The sequence below is a fragment of the Asterias amurensis genome, chromosome 8 (genome assembly GCF_032118995.1).
Source record: "Asterias amurensis chromosome 8, ASM3211899v1".
NCBI lineage: Eukaryota > Metazoa > Echinodermata > Asteroidea > Forcipulatida > Asteriidae > Asterias > Asterias amurensis.
In genome coordinates, this window is record NC_092655.1 from 15,374,523 (window position 1) to 15,397,010 (window position 22,488).

The 22,488-nt window shown below is 39.4% G+C and overlaps 2 protein-coding genes across 4 annotated transcripts; one reads left to right on the top strand and one right to left on the bottom strand.

Moving 5' to 3' along the window:
• Positions 1-95: 95 nt before the first annotated feature.
• LOC139940745 (cyclin-J-like) lies at positions 96-5,622 on the bottom strand. Of its 3 annotated transcripts, none has more exons than XM_071937112.1 (5): positions 5,444-5,622; positions 3,829-4,162; positions 2,892-3,176; positions 1,803-1,962; positions 96-1,131 (listed from the first exon to the last, which is right to left on the bottom strand). In XM_071937112.1, the coding sequence occupies exons 2-5, from the start codon at positions 4,112-4,114 to the stop codon at positions 1,047-1,049; spliced, it is 816 nt and encodes a 271-aa protein (XP_071793213.1). In that variant the 5' UTR covers positions 4,115-4,162; positions 5,444-5,622; the 3' UTR covers positions 96-1,046. The 3 variants fall into 3 exon arrangements, with proteins under 3 accessions (XP_071793213.1, XP_071793215.1, XP_071793216.1); XM_071937114.1 differs by lacking the exon at positions 5,444-5,622 and adding an exon at positions 4,987-5,393; XM_071937115.1 differs by lacking the exon at positions 96-1,131 and having other exon boundaries at positions 1,799-1,962.
• A 1,919-nt stretch (positions 5,623-7,541) lies between these two features.
• On the top strand, positions 7,542-21,417 carry LOC139940639 (cytochrome P450 2U1-like). Its single transcript, XM_071936991.1, has 3 exons — positions 7,542-7,957; positions 17,316-18,284; positions 18,709-21,417. The coding sequence occupies exons 1-3, from the start codon at positions 7,600-7,602 to the stop codon at positions 18,888-18,890; spliced, it is 1,509 nt and encodes a 502-aa protein (XP_071793092.1). The 5' UTR covers positions 7,542-7,599; the 3' UTR covers positions 18,891-21,417.
• Positions 21,418-22,488: the final 1,071 nt, after the last annotated feature.

Below are 22,488 nucleotides of genomic sequence, written 5' to 3' on the forward strand. Positions count from 1 at the left end.
CAGGAAAACCACGCAATTTCGAGGCAAACTTGTGTGGATCATTGTATTCTACTTTTAAAACATCTTTCCAACCATATGCAATTTATACAAAACGGTTACAAATGCTTTTTATAGACCAACTCGTCCGATCCAAGGCAACGTGTTCCTTTAAATGGTTCAAAAGAGTTTGTAGAAACTTCTTATTTTTTTTCATTCCTTTTTCTTTTTTCTTTGCCTTCTTTGGCATATTAAAAAAATGGCACATTTTGTGGCTATACTTTTTCTTTCTTTCTTAACTTTGGAAGACAAAATGCTTGGTGCTGCTTTCCAAATGCTACAAATGTGAAGAGAAAATTTAACTATCACTTTGTGAATTTGATTTTCAAAATGTATAATCTGCTTTTACAGTTAAAGGAACACGCTGCCTTGGATCGGTCGGGTTGGTCTTTGAAAAGCGTTTGTAACCATTTGTTGTAAAATGCATATGATTAGAAAGATATTTTAAAAGTAGAATATAATGATCCACACAAGTATCACTCAAAATTGCGACATTTATAGGAGTCAAATTTTTGACTCACATAAATGGCCGACCGTGTTAGTTCGCAAAGTAAAAGGAAAACCACGCAATTTCGAGGCAAATTTGTGTGGATCATTGTATTCTACTTTTAAAACATCTTTTTAACCATGCATTTTTATAACAAATGGTTACAAACACTTTTCAAAGACCAACCCGACCGATCCAAGACAACGTGTTCCTTAAAGGATTGATTTGAAGTGAACAGCTTTTTCTTATTTTTGATTTCCTCAAAGGTTACTCAATATTTTGTTGATTAAAATAAAAAAATGTATTTTAAGGGATGGTGACACCATATATTTAGGAGGCATACACACATTAACTTTCTCTTATCTTGTCTCTTATGCTAGTCCATCATTCAAGCATTTTTCTTAACCAAATCAAATGTTTCTTGTAAAATTGCATCAATTAGTAATAATAAGCGAAGTTAACATTGTTAACATCTATTAATTAGTAGAGTGTTAAGAAAGCTGACTACTACCTCCATTCCTGATCATATACTCCTGTTGTTCAGCGTGTTACTTCTCTTATCTTTGCTCGGAGGACGCTTGGCTGCTTTGACATCTACATCATGCGTTCTATAAAAGATGGAGAATGAGAATGGTGTGAGGATCGTACATGATTGACGATAGTACAAGATTAATGGAGCTTCAACATTGAGGATTGTATACTCTATACTTTCCTGAGCTTTGTGAACAAAATCACAGGCATCTTACTCAGGTGAGATTCAAACCCACCACCCATTTGCAATTTTAGAGCAGAGTAATATGCCTGTGATTTGTTTACTCGAGGGAAAGCACCGAGTATACAGTGCTAACACATCGGTGTATAAGGGTAAAAACCAAAAAAAATATTCTTTATCCCCAATGCAAGTTTAACATCTACTAAATCGTTTGCTGTACCCGCTGCTAAAACATAGGATTCAACTGTCAGGCAATCTCAGTGGTCTAGTTGGTACGACACTGCTCTAGAATTGCAAAGGTCATGGGTTCGAATCCAACCTGAGTAATATGCCTGTGATTTGTTTTCATAGACCTCAGGAAAGTACCGAGTATACAGTGCTTACACACATCGATGTATGTAGAAAAAAATTAATATTCTTGATTCCCTATGCAAACTTCCATCTATTACAACTTTGGGGATGTTGAACAATTTGGTACGATTTAAAAAGCAGGACAAAAGGTTAAGAATGATCTAGGATTGATGTTATTACTGACGACAATGGAAGGGATTGACAATGTAACCTCACCTTAGCATGAGCTCAATGTAAGGTGCTACATTCTCCCACTTGAACTGTGTGATCTTGGTTAGGGCGGCGGTCCAAGTCGGTGAGAATTGAAGACACACTCTTGATGATGCTATACAGGCAGCAGCAACCAGTGATGGCTTGCAGAAAGAGAAAGCATGGTCTATTGATGAAGAAACAATAGTTTTTTATAGAGGTAGAGTTTCCTCCTTTTGAAAATGGAATACTGTCAACGTCCACCTCCTCTTCTGTCTTTAGGACCCTTGCATTTGGGGAACCACAAGATTGTAGGGCTTGTAGCTCAAAGTTTTTACTGGACTAGAATATTTTTTTACAGGACTAGAATATTTTTTTACAGGACCAGAATCCAAATGAGTTGAAAAAGCACTCAGGGGAGATCTATTTCATTTGTGTTGATGTGTAAGTGTGCTTTGATACTCTTCAAAGAGAATTGAAAGTTTACTATCACATTTGCAGTCAACTTATATCAACAGAAGACATTACACAGTGAGGTATTTTAATCAAAAACACAAGACCACCGGGCTTGTCCCCGAGTACGAGTTTATGGCCTTGCACTCAAATCCCAGGCCTTCATCCAGTGTTCCAGTGTTACTTTTGAGGCCCTACTTTGTTCAAACTATACCGAAAAGCTGTCTAAAAATTGTGAGTACAAATGCTGTTAAAGGAACACGTTGCCTTGGATCGGTCAAGTTGGTCTTTGAAAAGCGTTTGTAATCATTTGTTATAAAATGCATATGGGTAGAAAGATGTTGTAAAAGTAGAATACAATGATCCACACAAACATGCCTCAAAATTGCACGGTTTTCCTTTTACATCGTTGACTAACACGGTCCGCCATTTATGGGAGTCAAATTTTTGACTCCCATAAATGGCCGACCGTGTTAGTTCGCAAAGTACAAGTAAAACCATGCATTCTCGAGGCAAATTTGTGTGGATCATTGTATTCTACTTTTAAAACATCTTTCTAACCATATGAATTTTATAACAAACAGTTACAAACGCTTTTCAAAGACCAACTCGACCGATTCAAGGCAACGTGTTCCTTTAAAGTAGCTTGAGAATGTAACATACCTTGAAGACTAATTTCAAGGAAGTAGTTGGTATACTTCTGTATGTAGATGTTAGAGAACTCATTATTCCTGCTGTCATCATATTTCGTCTCACCGTTTCCCGACGCCTCCGTAAGGAAGTAACCCAGAAAGTGCGCGGCGGTGGGCGCAGCGACGTTCCAGTCAAAGAACTGAAGTAGCAGCAGTTCCATCTGGAGGTAGTCCTCCTTGTTTGCGCTGGTCATTGTGGACTGGGAGTGGTAGTTGCACAGCTTGGCGACTTTTTCTTCCCGCTCTTCGAACTTTGCTGTTGGGTTAAAACAGGATCACATACTGGTTAAGCGACACACGATTGACTTGTTACACGGCATAGTCTCTTATTTGTGTCTATTCTTCAAAGACAAATTTCCTGCTTAAGCACAAAAAGTAGGACAAAATAACAATGCGCTCCTGAATAAGGTTACCAGCCAAAATACCATGTCACATGTACCGTCTGCTCATGTTAGCTTAGCATAAAATGTTAAAGCAATGTTTTTGCAGCTCTGTGAAATTGGGCTCGATTTCACAAAGCAATAAAATCCATCGTAAGACAAATTGTCAGTATCACCATAGTGATTTACATTAGGACCTAACACTATACTAAGCAACTACGATTGGTTTGCAGTAACGATCAATCTTATCTCTTTGTGAAATCGGCCCCCGGTTAGCGAACTCAGGGAAGGGAAGCAGTTTCCAAAACAATGACTAAACACATTTTACTTCTTTTGTGTTATGCATGGGAAAACTTCCATTTGGGCCCTCTTTTTTTTTTCTTTTTTTTTTTTTTTTTTTTTTTTTGGTCAGCATTTTGGACAAGCTTTACTTGTTTTCCTTTTGACTTGATGTACAAAATGTCTGAAATTCAGCCCTTGGCTGCCATGGAATATTTGTAAAAAAATAAAGGGATGAGAAGTACATACTTGCAATCTGGAGACATGTAAACGCAAGTAGGTGTAGCTGTGTCTCCTGTACGATGGCATAGCGATCCATAAACCGGTCCAGCATATACACCCCCAGGTGAAGTACATGTCGATCGATCTCAAACTTCTCGCAGAGTATGGCCATCCAGTCTACCAGGTACCTGCGGAGATGCTGCTGCGGAGACTGACCAACGAAGACTATCAGCCTCTCCTCATTCTGCTTCATGTTTGTGTAGATGTCGGCGATGATGTCAGAGTTAGACCACCAATGGGACTCCTCTGCCATTGTGTTTTGAAATCAGCGATAACTGCCAAGTTGAGTTAGTCTTCAGTGCTTCATTAAAAATTATAAAAAGGCTAGTTGAATATATTTTCATACTAAAAAAACACAGTAAAATAATACTTTATTCTTTAAAGGGACACGTTGCCTCGGATTGGACGAGTTGGTCTATAAAAAGCGATTGTAACCGTTTGTTATAAAATACATATGGTTAGAAAGTAGGACATAATGATCCACACAAATTTGCCTTGAAATTGCATGTTTTTTTCTTTTACTTTGCGAACTAACACAGTCAACCATTTATGGGAGTCATAAATGGCCGATGGGAGTCAACAATTTGACTCCCATAAATGGTCGACTGTGGTAGTTGACAAAGTAAAAGGTAATTGTCAAAAACCAGTCTTCTCACTTAGTGTATCTCAACATATGCATAAAATAACAAACCTGTTAAAGTTTGAGCTCAATTGGTCGTGGAAGTTGCAAGATAATAATGAATGAAAAACATCTTGTCACACGAAGTTGTGTGCTTTCAGATGCTTGATTTCGAGATCCCAAATTCTAATTGTGAGGTCTGGAAATCAAATTCGTGGAAAATTACTTCTTTCTTGGAAACAACGTTGCTTCAGAGGGAGCTGTTTCTCACAATGTTTTATACTATCAACAGCTCCCTGTTACTCGTTACCAAGTTCTGTTTTATGCAAATAATTATTTTGAGTAATTACCAATAGTGTCCACTGCCTTGAATGGTGAGGCGGAGTATAACGAGGAGGGTTAAAGTCAAGCTCAAAAGGTCAAGTTTTAGGTCCCTTGGGTCAAGTCTTAATTTGAGTTGACATTTGTTTGCTAACTAGTCTCAATTCAAGTGTCAAGATACTCACTTCGGCATTATCTCATTTGGAAAAGTTTCGAAATCCTGCCACCACTTGTTAACTCGTTTTTAAATAAATAAATATCTAATTTACTTGGATCGTAAGGTACATTCGAGGCATTGGATTTCGCTCGGCCCCGCGGCCAGCTCTACCTTTGGTTAAAGCAAGGCGCTGGGGACGAGCGAAGCATTGGATTTGTAGCCCTGGACGTCAGTGCTACTGCAACGGAGGATTCCAACCTGTGTTAGGGATTGAGTGGGGATCAAAAGAAATAGGCCTACAACACCTGCAACATTATGAAGGTGAACACACGAGCTGCAAGTTCAGTCGTTTGTAGTCCGTTTTGGTCAGGTCCCCCACGACCGTTTGGAGGATCGAGGATTCCCGAAGACAGTGCATGACCAACATCATGACATGCAGACAAGAAACAAAAATACATCGGGCTCGCAAATGAGTTGAAACTAACCTGCTACGATGTGTAAGTACCCTTTTTATCCATCCAGCTCTGTCTGTATAATGATTATTTTCCAATTCTAAGCAGAGATAACTTTGAGATATGTGTTGGCCACGAACGCTGGTTTGAGAATGAAATGACACTGGCAAAGTCACTCTTATGGGTTGCTCAAAATTACAGGCTGGGTTTGATGGTTGGTTTGATGGTGTAGGTGTAGCGCCCTCTACGGAATTTCTTTACGCACGTGGCGCGAAAATAAAATTGAAAATGTTTCAAAATCCCGCCGCTCCCACATTGGGAAACTATCACGATTGGTAACCTTAAAAGAATAGTTAAAGTTTGAATTCGTATATTTGCTATTTGAGAGTGATATTGTCTTCTTTTGTTTTAGAGAGAAGACATAAAATAATGGTTAATAGGTTCGACCATTCCATGCTAACACTGTACTGGTAGGCCTACACGATGTGACCTGTGATGTCACATGTTTACAAAAGAGCCACAGAGCCTGGACTTCCTGCAGGCACGATTTGTACACAGCTCAGTGGAAGAAAACATAACAATCTTATATTTTATGGAGATTGCGCTGTATAATTCTTATCAACTTTTGATATGATGAAAGGGGGCGAGACTCAAAACTTGTCCAGCTTTTACTTTCACAACTCTTGGACTTATGTGGAAGTTACGACACAAAATGTCACCTTTCCCAAACGACCAGTGCATTATCTTGCCTGCCACAGAATACCCAAACTATGTAAGTCACACTTATTGTAAACAGAGTTCACATGGTCTATAGGAATGATGGTGTCAGTGCATTAGAAATGTTCATTTCCTAATCCTCATTGGTCATACCATGGAGGAACCTCCATGGTCGTACGTTCTTATAAGTCAGAGAATAGTGTTACTTTGTCTTTAGACGGCAACCACCTATGGCTGGTGCCGCTGGCACATTGTCGTTTAGTTGCAAGTTAACCACACTTTCATGCATAAAACAATAGATATGACTGTCGCTCTGTCCAAGTGTATAATTTAATTTTCAGGGTCTGTCTTTAGGCTATGCCTCGGCTCTTTTTTTAATTATTATAAAACTACGGCTTGCACGTCTTGCCTTGGGGTCCGGCTTAGGTTCAGGTGCAGTGTTCAGGTGTCGCAATATTGGAAATTGACATTTTTGACATTTTTAGTTGTTAAAGGAACACGTTGCCTTGGATCGGTCGAGTTGGTCTTTGAAAAGCATTTGTAACCGTTTGTTATAAAATGCATATGGTTGGAAAGATGTTTTAAAAGTAGAATACAATAATCCACACAAACACGCCTCGAAATTGCACGGTTTTCTTTTTACCTCGTCGATGAACACGGTCGGCCATTTATGGGAGTCACATTTTTGACTCCCATAAATGGCCGACCGTCTTAGTTGGCAAAGTAAAATGAAAACCACGTAATTTCGAGGCAACATTGTGTGGATCATTGTATTCTACTTTTAAAACATCTTTCCAACCATATACATTTTATAACAAACGGTTATAAATGCTTTCTATAGACCAACTCGTCCGATCCAAGGCAACGTGTTCCTTTAAGCTGCCTCCAGCAGCAATACACCAGCAGCAATACACCTGGTCGACATTGCCGAGAAAATGCAAGAAATAACTCTCTTTTTTCGAAACGTACAAACTCACGACTAGGACTTGCATGTACTTGCACGTACGTGTGTTCGATGTTTGATCGAGGCAAAGTCTGCCTCGATTGACGTCACAAAAGGGGTAGGCGGAGTCACCCCCAAACAACTTTATCTATTTTTTAAACATATACATATTTACAAACAATTACTCAAAAAATGATTTAATACTCTAATTTTTGAAAACAAATTATATTTCCAGGTGACTTTAACGTAAATAATGGGTAGAGTGTGTTGTGTTTCGTTTTTCCAATTTTATTTCTTTCATAAGGTTTTATTATATAGTCCAAATAGTGTCAATGCCGTCAATTGATGCGAAACGACGTCTATTCAGGCAGAATCGGGGCACGAAGGTTATCTGTGTGCAAAGGATAAAAATACGCTCTTGTGACTGTGGGTGTTTTCAGGCAGACAACAATACCATGCAGTGCCCACCGATCTGCCGTTTCAAGTGGAAGAGTTTGGGAGGCATTTACTGATCTTAAAATTAAGAAACATGGGTGTAACTTCCATGTTTGGTCTTATCGACCTTAAGACACCGCTGCTCGGAATAGCCGTACTGCTTGGCGTGTGTTGGCTAGCCCTTCGCCGCAAAAGCCCCCGAAACCTCCCGCCCGGACCGACGGGTTGGCCGCTCCTCGGCTACTTGCCCAAGCTTCTCAGGAGTGAATGCCCCTGCGAAACTCTCATGTATGAGTCTAGGAAGTACGGGGAAGTTTTGAGTGTCAATCTAGCTGGGCAGCTTACAGTTGTGCTCAATAGTGCTACTAGTATTAGGGAGGGCTTCAACAACCCACTCGTTACTGATAGGCCGTTGACTACATTATACGACAACCTGGTACCCAATGGTAAAGGTGAGTGTATGAGATAATAATAATATTACGATTTATATAGCGCCTAATATAATGTTATCTCTAAGCGCTTTACAAATACCTCAAATAAATGACCTGTTAAATTATTTTTAATTGACTGAATTAATGCTGTATAGAGAAGTGATTTGGTCCTCAGAAGAAAAAAGGCCCTGGACCAAATTTTTATAAAGCTGGTCCATAGAAAGCAGAAAATACTGCCTATCAAGTGTCTTTGCTAAAAAAATGCAAACAATGAGTGGGGCATCAGTCGCCACGGTGTAAACTTTGTGGAATGTTGGATGGTAACCTGTTTTTGTTAAGCAAGCTTTCCCGGTGCTAAGCAGGTTTTTTGTGCTTACAGGCTTTATGAACGAGGGCCCAGTTCATAAAACGTAATAATTATAGAAAGCACGAATGGTACGGAAATTGTTACCGAGAAAGAGTTACCGAAAAATTTTACCTCAGAAACACGGAATTCAATGAGGTATAACTCAACTCTAAAAATCAGAATTTAATAATAAGGTATCTCTGAAACATTCATCGAAAAGGTATTTAAAGGTTCTATGTTCTTTCTCTTAACAAAAAACACAATGTCCACAGATTTACATTAAACTTACACAGTTTGAATATTATGATAGTAGAAAGCTTCCCTTGAAATTTTACTTACATGAGGTGCTGCAGTTTTTGAGAAATGAGTAAAAGTAATAATTGTCGTCTCAGTTTTAGCATGTAAAAACGTATTAAACAGTTATGCTATGGTTTTGGTATAATATCATAACTGGTTAAGGGGATTTTACATGCTAAAATAATTTATTTTGAAAAAATACCACTTCCAGGTGACTAAGTTTCTGGAATGCAAAAGTGTTGCCGTGTTCAAGCATCGTGCCGTGGTTTACCGCCTGTTCACCCACACTTAAATAACAAACATCCGAGTCTAGACATGTAGTGCGCTGATGGTTTTATTGTTGGTGTGTTGTCACTAAGGCATAAACAAACAAATATTATGTTGGCGTAACCCGACCGACCCTGCTAAAAACGCGGCCGACCCTGAATATTTTTATTTTTTCAAGGGAAGAAATGAAATGATTAAAATCTTTTTTAAAAAGGGATATGTGTGTGTGTAGATGTTTTCAACTAGTAGTGTAATCCCAACGAGGCCTGGTTCTTGATAATTTTACCGAGACGAAGTCGAGGTAAATTATCAAGAACCAGGCCTCGGCGGGTTTAAACCACTAGTTGAAAACCGATTCAACACACTTTGAATCCCATTCGTAAATACCTTTTCGGTCAAAAACATCAACACTTTTTGGTCAAAAAGTAAAATAAATGCACAAATTATAATTGTTCACTAGTTTCGCTATTCCTATTGGTTGAGAGCACGTCACGTGGGTGTGTATAAACCTTTGTTTATGACCAGTAAAAACTGTTGAAACATGGGCGTGACAAGCGAGCTTGCACATGTTCTTATAAGACAGTTTCTTCATTCCTATTGGTCGAAAGCAACGGCTGAAACAGTTGTGCCACATCACGCGATACGCGCGACGCGCACAGCATTCACTTATAGGAGTTGTTTACCCGAGGGCGGCGGAGGGCTTTACCAATTCATATTGAAATTGAAAGAAAATCATTGAACAGTTATAATTTTTGCATTTATTTTACTTTTTGACCCAAAAGTGTTGATGATTTTGAGGCCTGGTTCTTACTTCGTCTCGGTAAAAGTATCAAGAACCAGGTCTCGTTGGGATTCAACCACTAGTTGAGAAACCTCTTCACCACACATTGATACCCTTGGTTACGTCAGAATTTTCATCAATCCCATCGTTACAACAGATTTAAGATTTTTTTTATTATCTAAAATTACAATAGAGACCTTAGGCCTACAAATGCCTAAACCCTTTGTAAATGAATGCCTATTATCTAAACATCGTCCACATAGTTTGTATGCACGGAGCTCTTGAGGTGCCATCCGACATGTTGAGATCCTGACAAAATTATCTCCGGATGACGCATCCTAAACGCAAACAAGTCGACAAACCGAGATGATTAGGTCTGGATGTCAACATCCTAAAAGTAGTATGTCGTCTTTCTGTGATAATTTATCTCGGGATGTCGACAGCCTAAAAGTAGGATGTCGTCTTGCTGTGATAATTGATCTCGGGATGACGACATTCTAAAAGTGGGATGTCGTCTTGTTGTGATAACATATCTTGGGAAAGTAGGATGTCGTCTTCCCGTGATAATTTATCTCGGGATGTTGACATCCTAAAAGTAGGATGTCGTCTTGTTGTGATAACATATCTTGGGAAATTGACATCCTAAAAGTAGGATGTCGTCTTCCCGTGATAATTTATCTCGGGATGTTGACATCCTAAAAGTAGGATGTCGTCTTGTTGTGATGACATATCTTGGGAAATTGACATCCTAAAAGTAGGATGTCGTCTTCCCGTGATAATTTATGTCGGGATGTTGACATCCTAAAAGTAGGATGTCGTCTTCCCGTGGTAACTTATCTCGGGATGTTGACATCCTAAAAGTAGGATGTCGTCTTATTGTGATGACATTTCTTGGGAAAAGTAGGATGTCGTCTTCCCGTGATAATTTATCACGGGATGTTGACATCCTAAAAGTGGGATGTCGTCTTCCTGTGATAATTTATTTCGGGATGACGACATCCTAAAAGTAGGATGTCATAGAATTTAAAGATACACTATTGCAGAAACACGTATTTCAAAGAAACTTTTTACGCGAAAACACGGAATGCAAGATATAACAACTCGGATATACGGAATTGGCAAAGATGTGACATCTCTGAAAGACGGGATTCCGAGTTCATCACAAAGTCCCCTGCAGCCAAACCTTTGTCTTGATAAAGGTGCGCCCAAAGTTAGATGAAATCAATCAAGACTGTTTAGCTTTTAATCTTTGAAATTTTACATGCCATGGAAGTAGATTGTGTTAACTCATACAGATCTGTACAAATTTGATTCACAACGTGATTAATTAACGGGTAATTAACATTCAATTAACAAGATCATTGTATCTTCATGAAAGCTGTACAAACGTAGTCTGTGTACATGCACGTCGTATGTAAATCATGTTGGTGTTTTTGAAAGCAGGAGAGGAAAAAGTTGCTGGAACTTCCTGTTGATGCGGGTTGTTCTAAAAAACCCTCGACCCCCATGACCCCTCGACCCCTCGACTTGTGTGCGATTTTTTTTTCTGTACACGGAAATTGCCACAGTTCACAACCTCAGCCAATCACGCACACAATTTTGTATGCTGACGTCGACTACCATGCCTCGCACATCACAACAACAGCGTACGAGACAGACCATACACACGTAGCACGCACGAAGCAAATTTCGCGTGATTGGCTGCTGTGTGGCAATGGGAAACTTTTGAAAATCTGCCAATCACCAAGAGAGGGCGCTCTTCACCAGGTAATGTCAACAACTTTAGGAATAGGAGAAGCATGAGCGACGGTCACTGACAGCAAATACCTTGTGTTTTGCGTGTCTTTGATTTTGTATTTTAGATTTAGCCAAACTGTATTTTGTTTTTCATAACACATTGCCAGCATAAACCAAACTGTTCTGGAACAGGACGTACTGTGGACACGAGTTCCCCAACGATAACAAGCGGTGTGCATGAGTTGTTGGGAGTGTTTCTTCTAGAGTAATTAGCAAAAATTCCAAAATGCTGACCTACCAAAAACTGAGAAGAAATCTGAAGTTTAGTTGTATGACAGTGTATCTGATTTAATTTTCAAGAGGCTGAGAGACTTCTAAATATTTTTTGAGTATTTTTGAATTTTTAGCATTTACCATTGATTGCTATACGAGTTGTGCACCCTTACCTGGTAGGTCTGCTGCCCTCTAGTGGCAGAGCTTTAAAAAAGTCTCCCATTGTGATGTACATAAAAAAACGCGGCATTTCCACGCGTATCTCTTGGCCGATCCGAGATTATTATCCCAAATGGGAACCTGCGTTTACCGCCCGAGTACGATTACGGCCAACTCATTACGAGATGATCAGGCGGACCCATTTCCGGCTAATTGCTCCCGTACTCTGTACTTCCATGGTACTACTAGAAGCGGAGCTCAAGGTTGTAGACCCGACCGACCAAATGGCCCACACGTGTTTTGGGGTCCCCAATCGGTGTGCACGTGACGTGCGGAAGCGGAGAGTAAATACTCCCAATTCTGTGTGTGGCTGATACATGTAAATATAACCGCAGTCTCAGACTTGAAATCAAGTCTAGTCGTGGAAGGAAGTTGCGTCGCGGATCGCACACTTCTAAATCGGGGACTTAATTCTTACTCGGCCGCCGTGAAGCGACATTTCATAAATTCGGAATTGGGACATTCTTCGAACACGGGGATGACGTCGAGGGGTCCTGGGTCGAGGGGGTTGAACTTAAACAATTTCTGATTTTATTTCAAAGGGTAACAAAAATGGCTGTTAGCAAATGGTTTCCAAACAAAAACTACATGGTGTACTCACTGGCCTCAACCATTTACCTCTAGAAAATAAATCAAGCATTCAGGTCAAGTTTGTTATCGCCACATTATTCAGCGAACCATGAATCATACACAGCTACTATTCACAAGAAAATCTATGTGTGGAGGGTAACAGACAGCACACAATGGAACCGGAGTTAAAAGTCACCTGGAAGTGGTATTTTGTCAAAATAAAGCTTTTGTCACTAAAATATGTGTTTTGATGAGTGGAATATGAATAAACAACTAACTAAGGTTTAAATATATTAGTTTCCATGTTATTTACAAATTGGAAAAAAGCCCGACCCGAGAGGGCGCTGTTCGTGACGTCAATTGAGGCGCGATGAATCGCATGCAGTGCCAACACAGCATAGTGACGCTTGGCGCAATCTAAAAACATGGCCTCAAAGTTGAAACAACGCCTGATTTTTTCACGTTAGGCAAATGCTCCTTTAGGTTCGTTACGTCTTTCAGGTACCTTCTTCGACTTCCCCACTAGCTGGAAAAATTATTGGGATGGCGTCATGTTTTAGAAAAAAAAAATTCTTTTCATGTCAAAATGTGTAGTGTATTCCGGATTCTCGAAGCACGACGGCTCGAAGTGTTTGCCGCACAGCGCTGGAAGAGACGTCGGACCGTGACACCATCTTTAGTTGTTTTGCTGCATCCAGCAGCAATACACCTGGTTGACATTGCCGGAAAAAAGCAAGAAAAAAACTTTTTCAAACGTACAAACTCACGTCCAGGACTTGAATGTACTTGCACGTACGTGTGTTCGATGTTCGATCGAGGCAAAGTCTTCCTGGATTGACGTTACTAAAGGGGTAGGCGGAGTCACCCCTACACAACTTTATTTAATTTATTAAACATATAAATCGTCAAAAACTACGGAGCTCCAGGAGTGTCATCCCACATATTGAGATACCGACATAAGTATGTCAGTAAGTCGACTTATTTCTCTCAGTAAGTCGACTTGTTGAAATAAATTATGTCAGCAAGTTGACTTATTGTTTGATCTAAGTCGACTTGGCGAGATAAATTATGTCAGTAAGTCGACTTAGTACTCTCAGTAAGTCGACTTGGCGAGACAAATTATGTCAGCAAGTCGACCTTTTGTTTTATCTAAGTCGACTTGGTGAGATAAACTATGTTGCTTAGTCGACTGATTGTTTTGAATAAATTGACTTAATAAATTATGTCAGTAAGTCGACTTATTGTTTTATCTAAGTGAACTTGTTGAAAAAAATTATGTCAACAAGTTAACTTATTGTTTTTCTAAGTCGACTTGGCGAGACAAATTATGTCAGCTAGTCGACTTTTTGTTTTATCTAAGTCGACTTGGTGAGATAAACTATGTTGCTTAGTCGACTGATTGTTTTGAATAATTTGACTTAGCTAGATAAAATATGTCGGTAAGTTAACTGATACCACGAAATAAGTCGTCTCGATGAGATAAATTATGTCGGTATCTCAATATGTGGGATGGCACTCCTGAAGCTCCGTAAAAAACAATTACTCAAAAAATTATTTTATTGTTCAGGAACATATACTCTAATGTTTGAAGGGGAAAAAAAACCAAAAGTGCAATCGTCAGCCGTTGAAGTTTATTATACATGGGCTGATTGTGATCAAAAGGATAAAAGTCTGTTGTCGATACAACCGCCCACTTATATTCAACGGACCATGAACAAACGTCTGTAATGGATAACAATGGTATATTTCAGTTGACTTAACAACATAATTTATCTCACCAAGTCGACCTAGATAAAATGGTAAGTCGACTTACTGACATATTATCTCACCAAGTCGACTTAGATAAAATGATAAGTCGACTTACTGACATAACTTATCTCACCAGGTCGACTTAGATAAAAAGTCAAGTCGACTTACTAACATATTATTATCTCACCAAGTCGACTTAGATAAAATGATAAATCGACTTACTGACATAATTTATCTCAACAAGTCGACTTAGATAAAATGATAAATCGACTTACTTACATAATTCACCTCAACCAGTCGACTTACAGTAACTAATGAAGAAGTTTACTTATACACAGCCTGCACACGTTGCAAATTGAGATTGCGAGTTAGGGCCCGCGTGGTCGCTAATAATGTGGGGTGATTTTTCGTGCCTGGGATGCAGAAGAATAACCACAATCTAAGACTTGAATCAAGTTTACACCTCGTCCAACTCCGATTGTGTTAGTCAATTCAGGCATCCTCTTCAATTTTGTTTTGTGTAACAAGCAAAATTATTAATTTACTGATTTTATTTAAAAAAGGTTAATTGCTGTTAGCAAACTGCGTCCAACTAACACTACATGGTGTACATGTACTTGCAAAATAGTGTTACTGGCCTCACGTTTTGACCTTACTAAATAGCTACGTGAGAAGAATGAGACAATAAATCATGAATTCAGTTCAAAATGATAAAAGTTTGTTTTCGTCATATTATTCATCAAACTATAAGCCTTTACAAAATTAAAATCTTCACTTCAAAATGTATGTATGGAAGGTAGCAAACAGCGCGTAACGGAGCCGAGTTGAAAATTGACAATACCAAAGTGCAACCATCAGCTGTTGAAGTTACATTAATGATGGTTAAAATAATCGAACCCAGATAGATCTCCTTTTTTACGATGTTAAGCTCTCTTTGCTGCAGTTGCGTCGCTGATAGTTGTCATCGGCAATCTGAGTCTACCAGGTAAAATACCGCAAGACTAAATGTAGCGCCATTTTACTCTAAATCACGGACAAATAATTATACTTCAAGACGTACACCGCTATAACCGAAGCACAGAATGGCACAATGTATCATAAGTTTGCGATGAACTTTTACTTTGCGACCACTAACGAGTCATCGCAAGATTTTCATCGCTAACTAAAACTTTGCGATGAGTGTTCTCATCGCAAAGTTTTAGTGAAATGGCTATCCAAAATTCATCGCTAAGTTGCGATCGATTTTGGATTTCGCGACCGATTTCGGCGTTTGCGATGATCGCAAAGCGTTAGTGAAATCGGCCCTGATGTGCATGCCGTCACCACGAGTGGGCGAGTGTGATCGTTCGATTAGCTCTTGTCAGGTCGTGTTTCTTCGCGACGTAAAAGGAAAACCGTGAAATTCCGAGGCATGTTTGTGTGGATCATTATATTTTACTTATAAGTTATCTTTCTAACCATGCATTTTGTAACAAACGGTTTCAAGCACTTTTCAAAGACCAACTTGACCGATCCAAGGCAACGTGTTCCTTTAAAGACCTGCTTGAACAAATATCAAAGAATCAAGTCGTAAACTTTGCTGAAATTCACTTAAAATGTTTCAAAGAATAGGGAAATCGAGTCATATGACTAGAAAAATATTTCAATTGTGTTAAGAAACAATCATTTTGAATGCCCTTATCCAGGGCTTTTCTGAGAGATTTGCGAAAAGCCCTGTTACGTAATCACTCTCAAAACGTCATCTCTGGGAGATCCAATTTGTAAAGCCGCTTTGTTGCAGGGTGGAGGCATAACAAAGCAAGCTCCCAGAGATGACGTCAGCGGCATTGTCCTTTGACGCGCTCTCAACGGCAGAAGTGTTTTTAGTTTTTCAAAACCTTTCGGTTGGTGCCTGATTTTTTAATCGATAATTACGAAAAAAGCTGGTATACTAAAAATGTACACTTTTCAAGATAATCACACTTTTACGTTTTGCTTTGCTATACGTTTGTGTACAAGGTCAAAGTTTATTCGTTAATTACATACGTTTGGCATATCAACATTAACTTAAAAATACATTTTATGGATAGATCTATCACTTAGGGGCAAATTATGTGAAAATTTCAAAAATGCAAATTTTTTGCCTTATTTGAAATTTTGACCTTAAAATGAGTCATGAAGACCCCACATGAAGGTGGTATTTGAATTTTTTTTTTCTCAAAAACTGCCTGGGTATATTTACCTTTCAAAAAAAGTTGTTTGAAATCAATATATGCACCAATGAGGATGGGAGTGCAAAAACAATTGGTGTACTCAAAATGTACCCTTTCAAGATAATCACACTTTTACACTTCGTTTTGCTATACATTTGTGCACAAGGTCAAAGTTTATACGTTAATTATATAGGTTTGTAGTATCAACATAAAGTTAAAAATACATTTTATGGATAGATCTATCAAATGTGAATAAATTTGACATAAATTTTGAAAACATTGATTTTTGACCTTTTTTGACCTTTTTACCCCAAAATGACCTTAAAATTCAAAATCAAGCTGGGCATCCACCCTAATCGTCTTCCCGAGCCCATGATCCATACATCTAGCATGGATGCCAGCCATTAACAAACTATGCCGTGGTTTTCTTTCTAGAGCACTTTTTAAAGTTTGGCTGGTCTACTAACACGTTTGAGTTGAATGTTTTAAGTTACCGTGTTTTTTCTATTTTGTCTTTTAAATGCAGTGGACACTGTTGGTAAATACTCAAAATAATTGTTACCATAAAACCTTAATTGGTAAAGAGTAATGGGGAGATAGTGATAGTGTAAAACATTGTGAGAAACAGCTTCCTCTGAGGTAACGTAGTTTTCCATCAGAAAGAAGTAATTTTTCCACGAAGTGGATTTCGAGACCTCATAATTAGATTTGGAGGTCTCGAAACCAAGCATCTGAAAGCACATAATTTCGTGTGACAAGGGTGTTTTTTTCTTTCCTTTTTATCTCGCAAAATCGACGACCAATATGAGCTCAAATTTGCACAGGTTTGTTGTTTTATGCATAAAATATGTTGAGATACACCAAGTGAGAAGACTGGTCTTTGACAATTACCAATGGTGTCCATTGTCTTTAATGTTTATTGATTCGATATTTTCTCATTGCATACAGGCGTGGCGACCTGCTCTGGTAACGCCTGGTCCATTCAAAGACGGTTTTGTCTTAGAGCTCTTAGAGGATTTGGATTTGGTAAAGCCAGCTTCGGAGATACCATTTCAACAGAGACTTCTCGCGTCATCGAGGAAATGCGAGACCACAAGGGGGCGCCTTTCTCTCCAACCCTCCTTTTCACTAATTCCGTCTCGAATATTATCTGCTCCGTGACTTTCGGGAAAACATTCGAGTATTCGGACCCCAAATTCCAGAAGTTACTCGCCACGATCAATCGTGCTTTTGAGCTGACCGGCGCCGGAGGACCATTAGTATTCCTGCCCCTTGCCCAAAAGTTAACATTTCTCCCATCATATCGTGAGCTTCAGCGCTGTATTGGTGACATTTTAGATTTTGTTCGCGAGGAAATCGAAGCGCATCGTTCAATCCTCGACGTTGACGACCCGAGAGATTTAATAGACCACTATCTGATAGCCGAACAACACCGCAATCTCGATGAGAAACAAAATGACATCTCAAGTCACATAAACGCTGACAACATGGTCATCACAATTTTTGAGATCTTCATGGCCGGTACGGAGACCACTGCAAACTCTCTTCGCTGGGCGGTACTTTACTTGATGGAGTACCCGGAGGTTCAAACCAAAATCCAGCAAGAGATCGACAGAGTGGTCGGAAGGAACCGGTTCCCGCGCCTCGCTGACCGGCCCAATATGCCGTTCATAGAGGCGACCATCATTGAACTTCAGCGCACCTCGCCGATCACACCCCTCCCTCTCGCACGGTACACATCCAGCGACACTGAAATACAAGGTTATAGCATCCCAAAAGATACCATCGTCTTAGCTAATCTCATGTCTGTTTGTAAAGATGAGTCTTTGTGGGAGAAGCCCGATGTATTCGATCCTGGACGATTCATCAAAGATGGGAAGATGTTTCAACCAGATGATTTTCTTATCTTTGGTGCAGGTAAGATTCAATGCAAAACACTGTCGTGTTAATGACACAATGGGTGTTGTAACATAGGAACCGAAGAGAGAATCAAAATTTATTTAAAGACGAGCAGAGTTTACTGTTCGAAACGTCAAGACCAAACCAGCTCTTCTCAGAGCCTATACACGTCACTCACACAAAGGAGTTTTACACATGGTTGTACTTGCGCAAGTTTACTTTTTATTTATAGTTTCTTCCTACGAATGTTATTGTGTTGCAGAAATTATTCGGATACAATACAGTTACAACATGTCAAAAATACGTACACAAGGTGTACATGAAATAAAATAGACCAAAGTAGAACTGAAGAAAATGTTGCACAGAATCCAAGGGTAGCCCCAAAAAGCACCCAAAAAACTTAGACTCATTTCCAATTTTGTTTTCTTTCTTGTTTCATTAGGTCGCCGGGTGTGTCTTGGCGAAGGTCTTGCCCGGATGGAGCTCTTTATAAGCCTCTCAAACCTTCTTCATCAATTCACCTTCAAGAAGCCAGAGGAAACCACCATCTTGTCATTCAAAGCTACCGAGGCGCTGACGAGAGCCCCATTGGAGTACGAAACACGGGTGATATTGCGCGACTAATAATTTATCGGACACAACCAAAGCTTTATTGCCGTGGATTGGTTGATTTAGTCTTTGGAAAGCGTTTGAAACCGTTTGATATGAAATCGATGTGGCTAGACGGATGTTTAAAAAAAGGTAGAGAATACAAAGATCCATTCAAACATGCCTCAAAATCGCGTGGCTTTCCCTTTACTTTGCAGACGAACACGGTTAGCAACAAATTTGACCCCACAAAATGGCGTGCCGTGTTATTTCAAGACGTATATTTATAACGAAAACCGTGCAATTTCGCGGCACTTTGTGTGATACAAATATTTTTCAAACACTTTTTTTTATTTAGACCAACTGTCCCTTGAATTGAATGGTACCGTTTGTTTAAAACTATTTCTGTGACGTCACCGTAGACTATTTTATACAAGTATTGACTGCTTCGAGTGCTATGGTTAAAACTATGACTCCCGAGGTGATTCCTGAAGCATTGTATTTTCCCGAGGCGAAATAGAATGCTCCAGGGATCACCGAGGGAGTCATAGTTTTAACCATTGCACGAGTAAAAGCAGTCAATATTAATTTTTGTTTTATAACACCCCAAACATTCCAGACCTGAATGCTACAATCCACGGACGACGCGAATACAGACTGCGAAAACTTTTACTGTGCTGCATGTAGTGTCATGTAATCCGAAATGGTTACATACTATTAATGTATCATCCTCGTACACGCAACGGACGTCTGGGTACTGCACGCCGTGTGCTAGTCTTCGGACTAGCGCACGGCAAACCGATTCACTATCCCACGGCAAACCGATGCACTACCACACGGCCGCCGTATAGTAAAACTAAGACGTATTATGTGACGCGCTCTGAACCAATGAAAAGGCAGAATATTGGTAAGGGGTGTTGTAAAAATGAATAACTATAGATTCGTTACAAACATAAGTGATAGTTCAACCTGAAATGAATCTTTTTCAACATTGACAGATATATCTTTACGGCAAAACAGCTCCAAACATCTCATTATTTCAGTTTCTATAAAACATTTTCCAGTTTATACCACTTACTTTAGTAAAATCATAGGCCTACACCGCGTCCCTAAACTCTAATGATTGGAAATTAAAACGTTGTACTTTTTATAGTGATTATCGGTGTTCATGTTATTTTCAGTTTACAATTATCATTTTATTAATTAAAAGTAGATGTACGAACTGTAGAATTTTAGGGTCGGTCGGTTAGAATTTCCCTGTATCTTTAGAATCAGTGCCGACAATATACATATATGTATATATATAACTTTAATGAAAGCGAAAAGGCAATAGGCATAAGTTTGACATTATTGTAAGCTTTCCCATGTATTTGTTTCCTTTTTGTTCCCTTTTTTAAATCTTATTGTTTTTCGAAGTATTGTGGGGCTTAGATGTTAAATCGTTCGCAGTACCCGCTGCTAAACATAGGATTTGAACTGCCTCTAGCATACCGGGCATCTCGGTAGTCGAGTTGGTAAGACACTGCTCTAGAATTGCAAGGGTCGTGGGTTCGAATGGACCCTTCCCATGAAATATGCTAGTCTCATTCACGCATGCGTACAGACCCTGTTGGTTGGCAAACGCCATAGAGTTGTGCACTAAGCAGACGCGCAATTGCGTCTGCGTCACGCACCCATTAGCCGTGTAGAAAACAGCGCGATGTTCCCTCATTTTGCCAACCAAAACGTTAGTGCGCACGCGCTATGTGCAATTTACATATTTCATGGGAAGGGTCTATCCCACCCGAGTAGCATGCCAGTGATTTGTTTCCACAGAGCTCGGGTAAATACTTAGTATACACTACTAAAACACATCGGTTTTATATCAGTAAAAAAACAAAATTAGTATATGGTGGGGCTATATATAGTTATATTCAAACAAACAAAGCAAGACTTGCACAGTTTCTGATAAAAAACATAGTTCTCATTCGTAGCCAAGACAAACAGATAACATGTAGATATAAAGTTCGACAGATAAAAGTTGAATTGGCAAAACAAACTTAAAGATTAAAACTTTATGATAAAACCCTTATTTTGAGAAGACGTCTCGTTTCCATTCAAATGTAAACTTGATCTCTTTAAAGGCTCTGGACACTTTTGGTAATAATTAAAAAATAAGAAGAAAAAACTGAGTGGGTAACAAGTATGTAAATCAACTTACTTGGTAACAATAAAACATTGTGAGAAACGGCTCCCTCTGAAGTAACGAAGTCTTCTAGAGTAAGTTTCAAAGAAAGTTGATTTCAAAACCCCAGAATTAGATTTTGAGGTCCCGAAATCAAGCATCTGAAAGAACACATCTTCGTGAGACAAGGGTGTTGTTTCATCCATTATTATCTCGCACCGACGTTTGAGTTTACATTTATTTTCACGCAGGCTTGTTATTTTGTGCACAAGTTGAGATACACCAAGTGAGGAGACAGGTTTTGACAATATTACCAAAGGTGGTCAGTGTCTTTTAGAATTAGTTAATATTGTATATTCACTTTTTTTTGGAAATTGCACGGAGAGTGAAGATGATGAAGCCACATAATTCCACTCAATAAATAAAAAAATAAAGTAATGCGGAAGTGAAAATATATAAATTGTGTTTCTTGGCTTGATCTATAAAGCGATTTGCCAGTAAAACAACAAGAATTAACAATTGTATAAAATAAACTTATAATTGGTTGAGGTAAAACGAGTCCCCAAACTTCTGAGAGGGGCGGCACATCACCCCCCCCCCCGCCAGACTCCCTAGATTGCCCCACTGGGCTTTTAGATGGAGGTCTACCTCCATGGCTTCTACGACACGCCGTACTACAACTGTCCTGCCCCCCCCCACCCCCTCCCCCATCCTTCAATCCTTCAAGACAGACTGACGCACATAGTACATAAACACAAATAAAGAGGTCTAAAAAAAACATCACAACTTCAAAAATAACTCCTCCATCATCAGTTTTCTTCGAATCATCAACAAAGAGCAAATTGATTGAACACTGACTGAGATGCATAGGAATGTCGCTCTGTCCAAGTTTATAATTCAATTCAATTTTCAATTCAATAATTCAATTCAATAATTCAATTTTCAGGGTCTGTCTTTAGGCTTTGCCTGGGCTCTTTTTTTATTATTATAAAACTACTGCTTGCGTGTCTTGCCCTGGGGTCCGATGTCGCATGCAATTATGTCCTCTATGCAATACTATCCGGAGAACACTATTGCATGCATTTGCAATAATGTCCGCCGGACGGCTTTGCATATGCAATCGTGTCCGCCCGGACGCTGCTGCATAATGCAATTGTGTCCGCCCGGACACATTTGCATAAGCAGTTGTGTCCGCCCCCCGTCCTTGCATTAAATTAAACGCCCTTAGTCGGCGGTACACATTCGCCATTTTTTTAAAGCTAAGTGCATGTAACGAATGACATGGGAAATGTTCGGCCGTTGGAATAATACGTGAATATTCATGCTGCATAATTAGGTTTAGTGCATGCACGCTCGCTTACACGCGCACATACATGTACAGTCATGTACGTGTCCGCCGGACGGGTTTTTGCATAGCCCCGGACACGATTGCATATGCAAAAGTGTCCGGAGCGGACAGTATTGCATGGC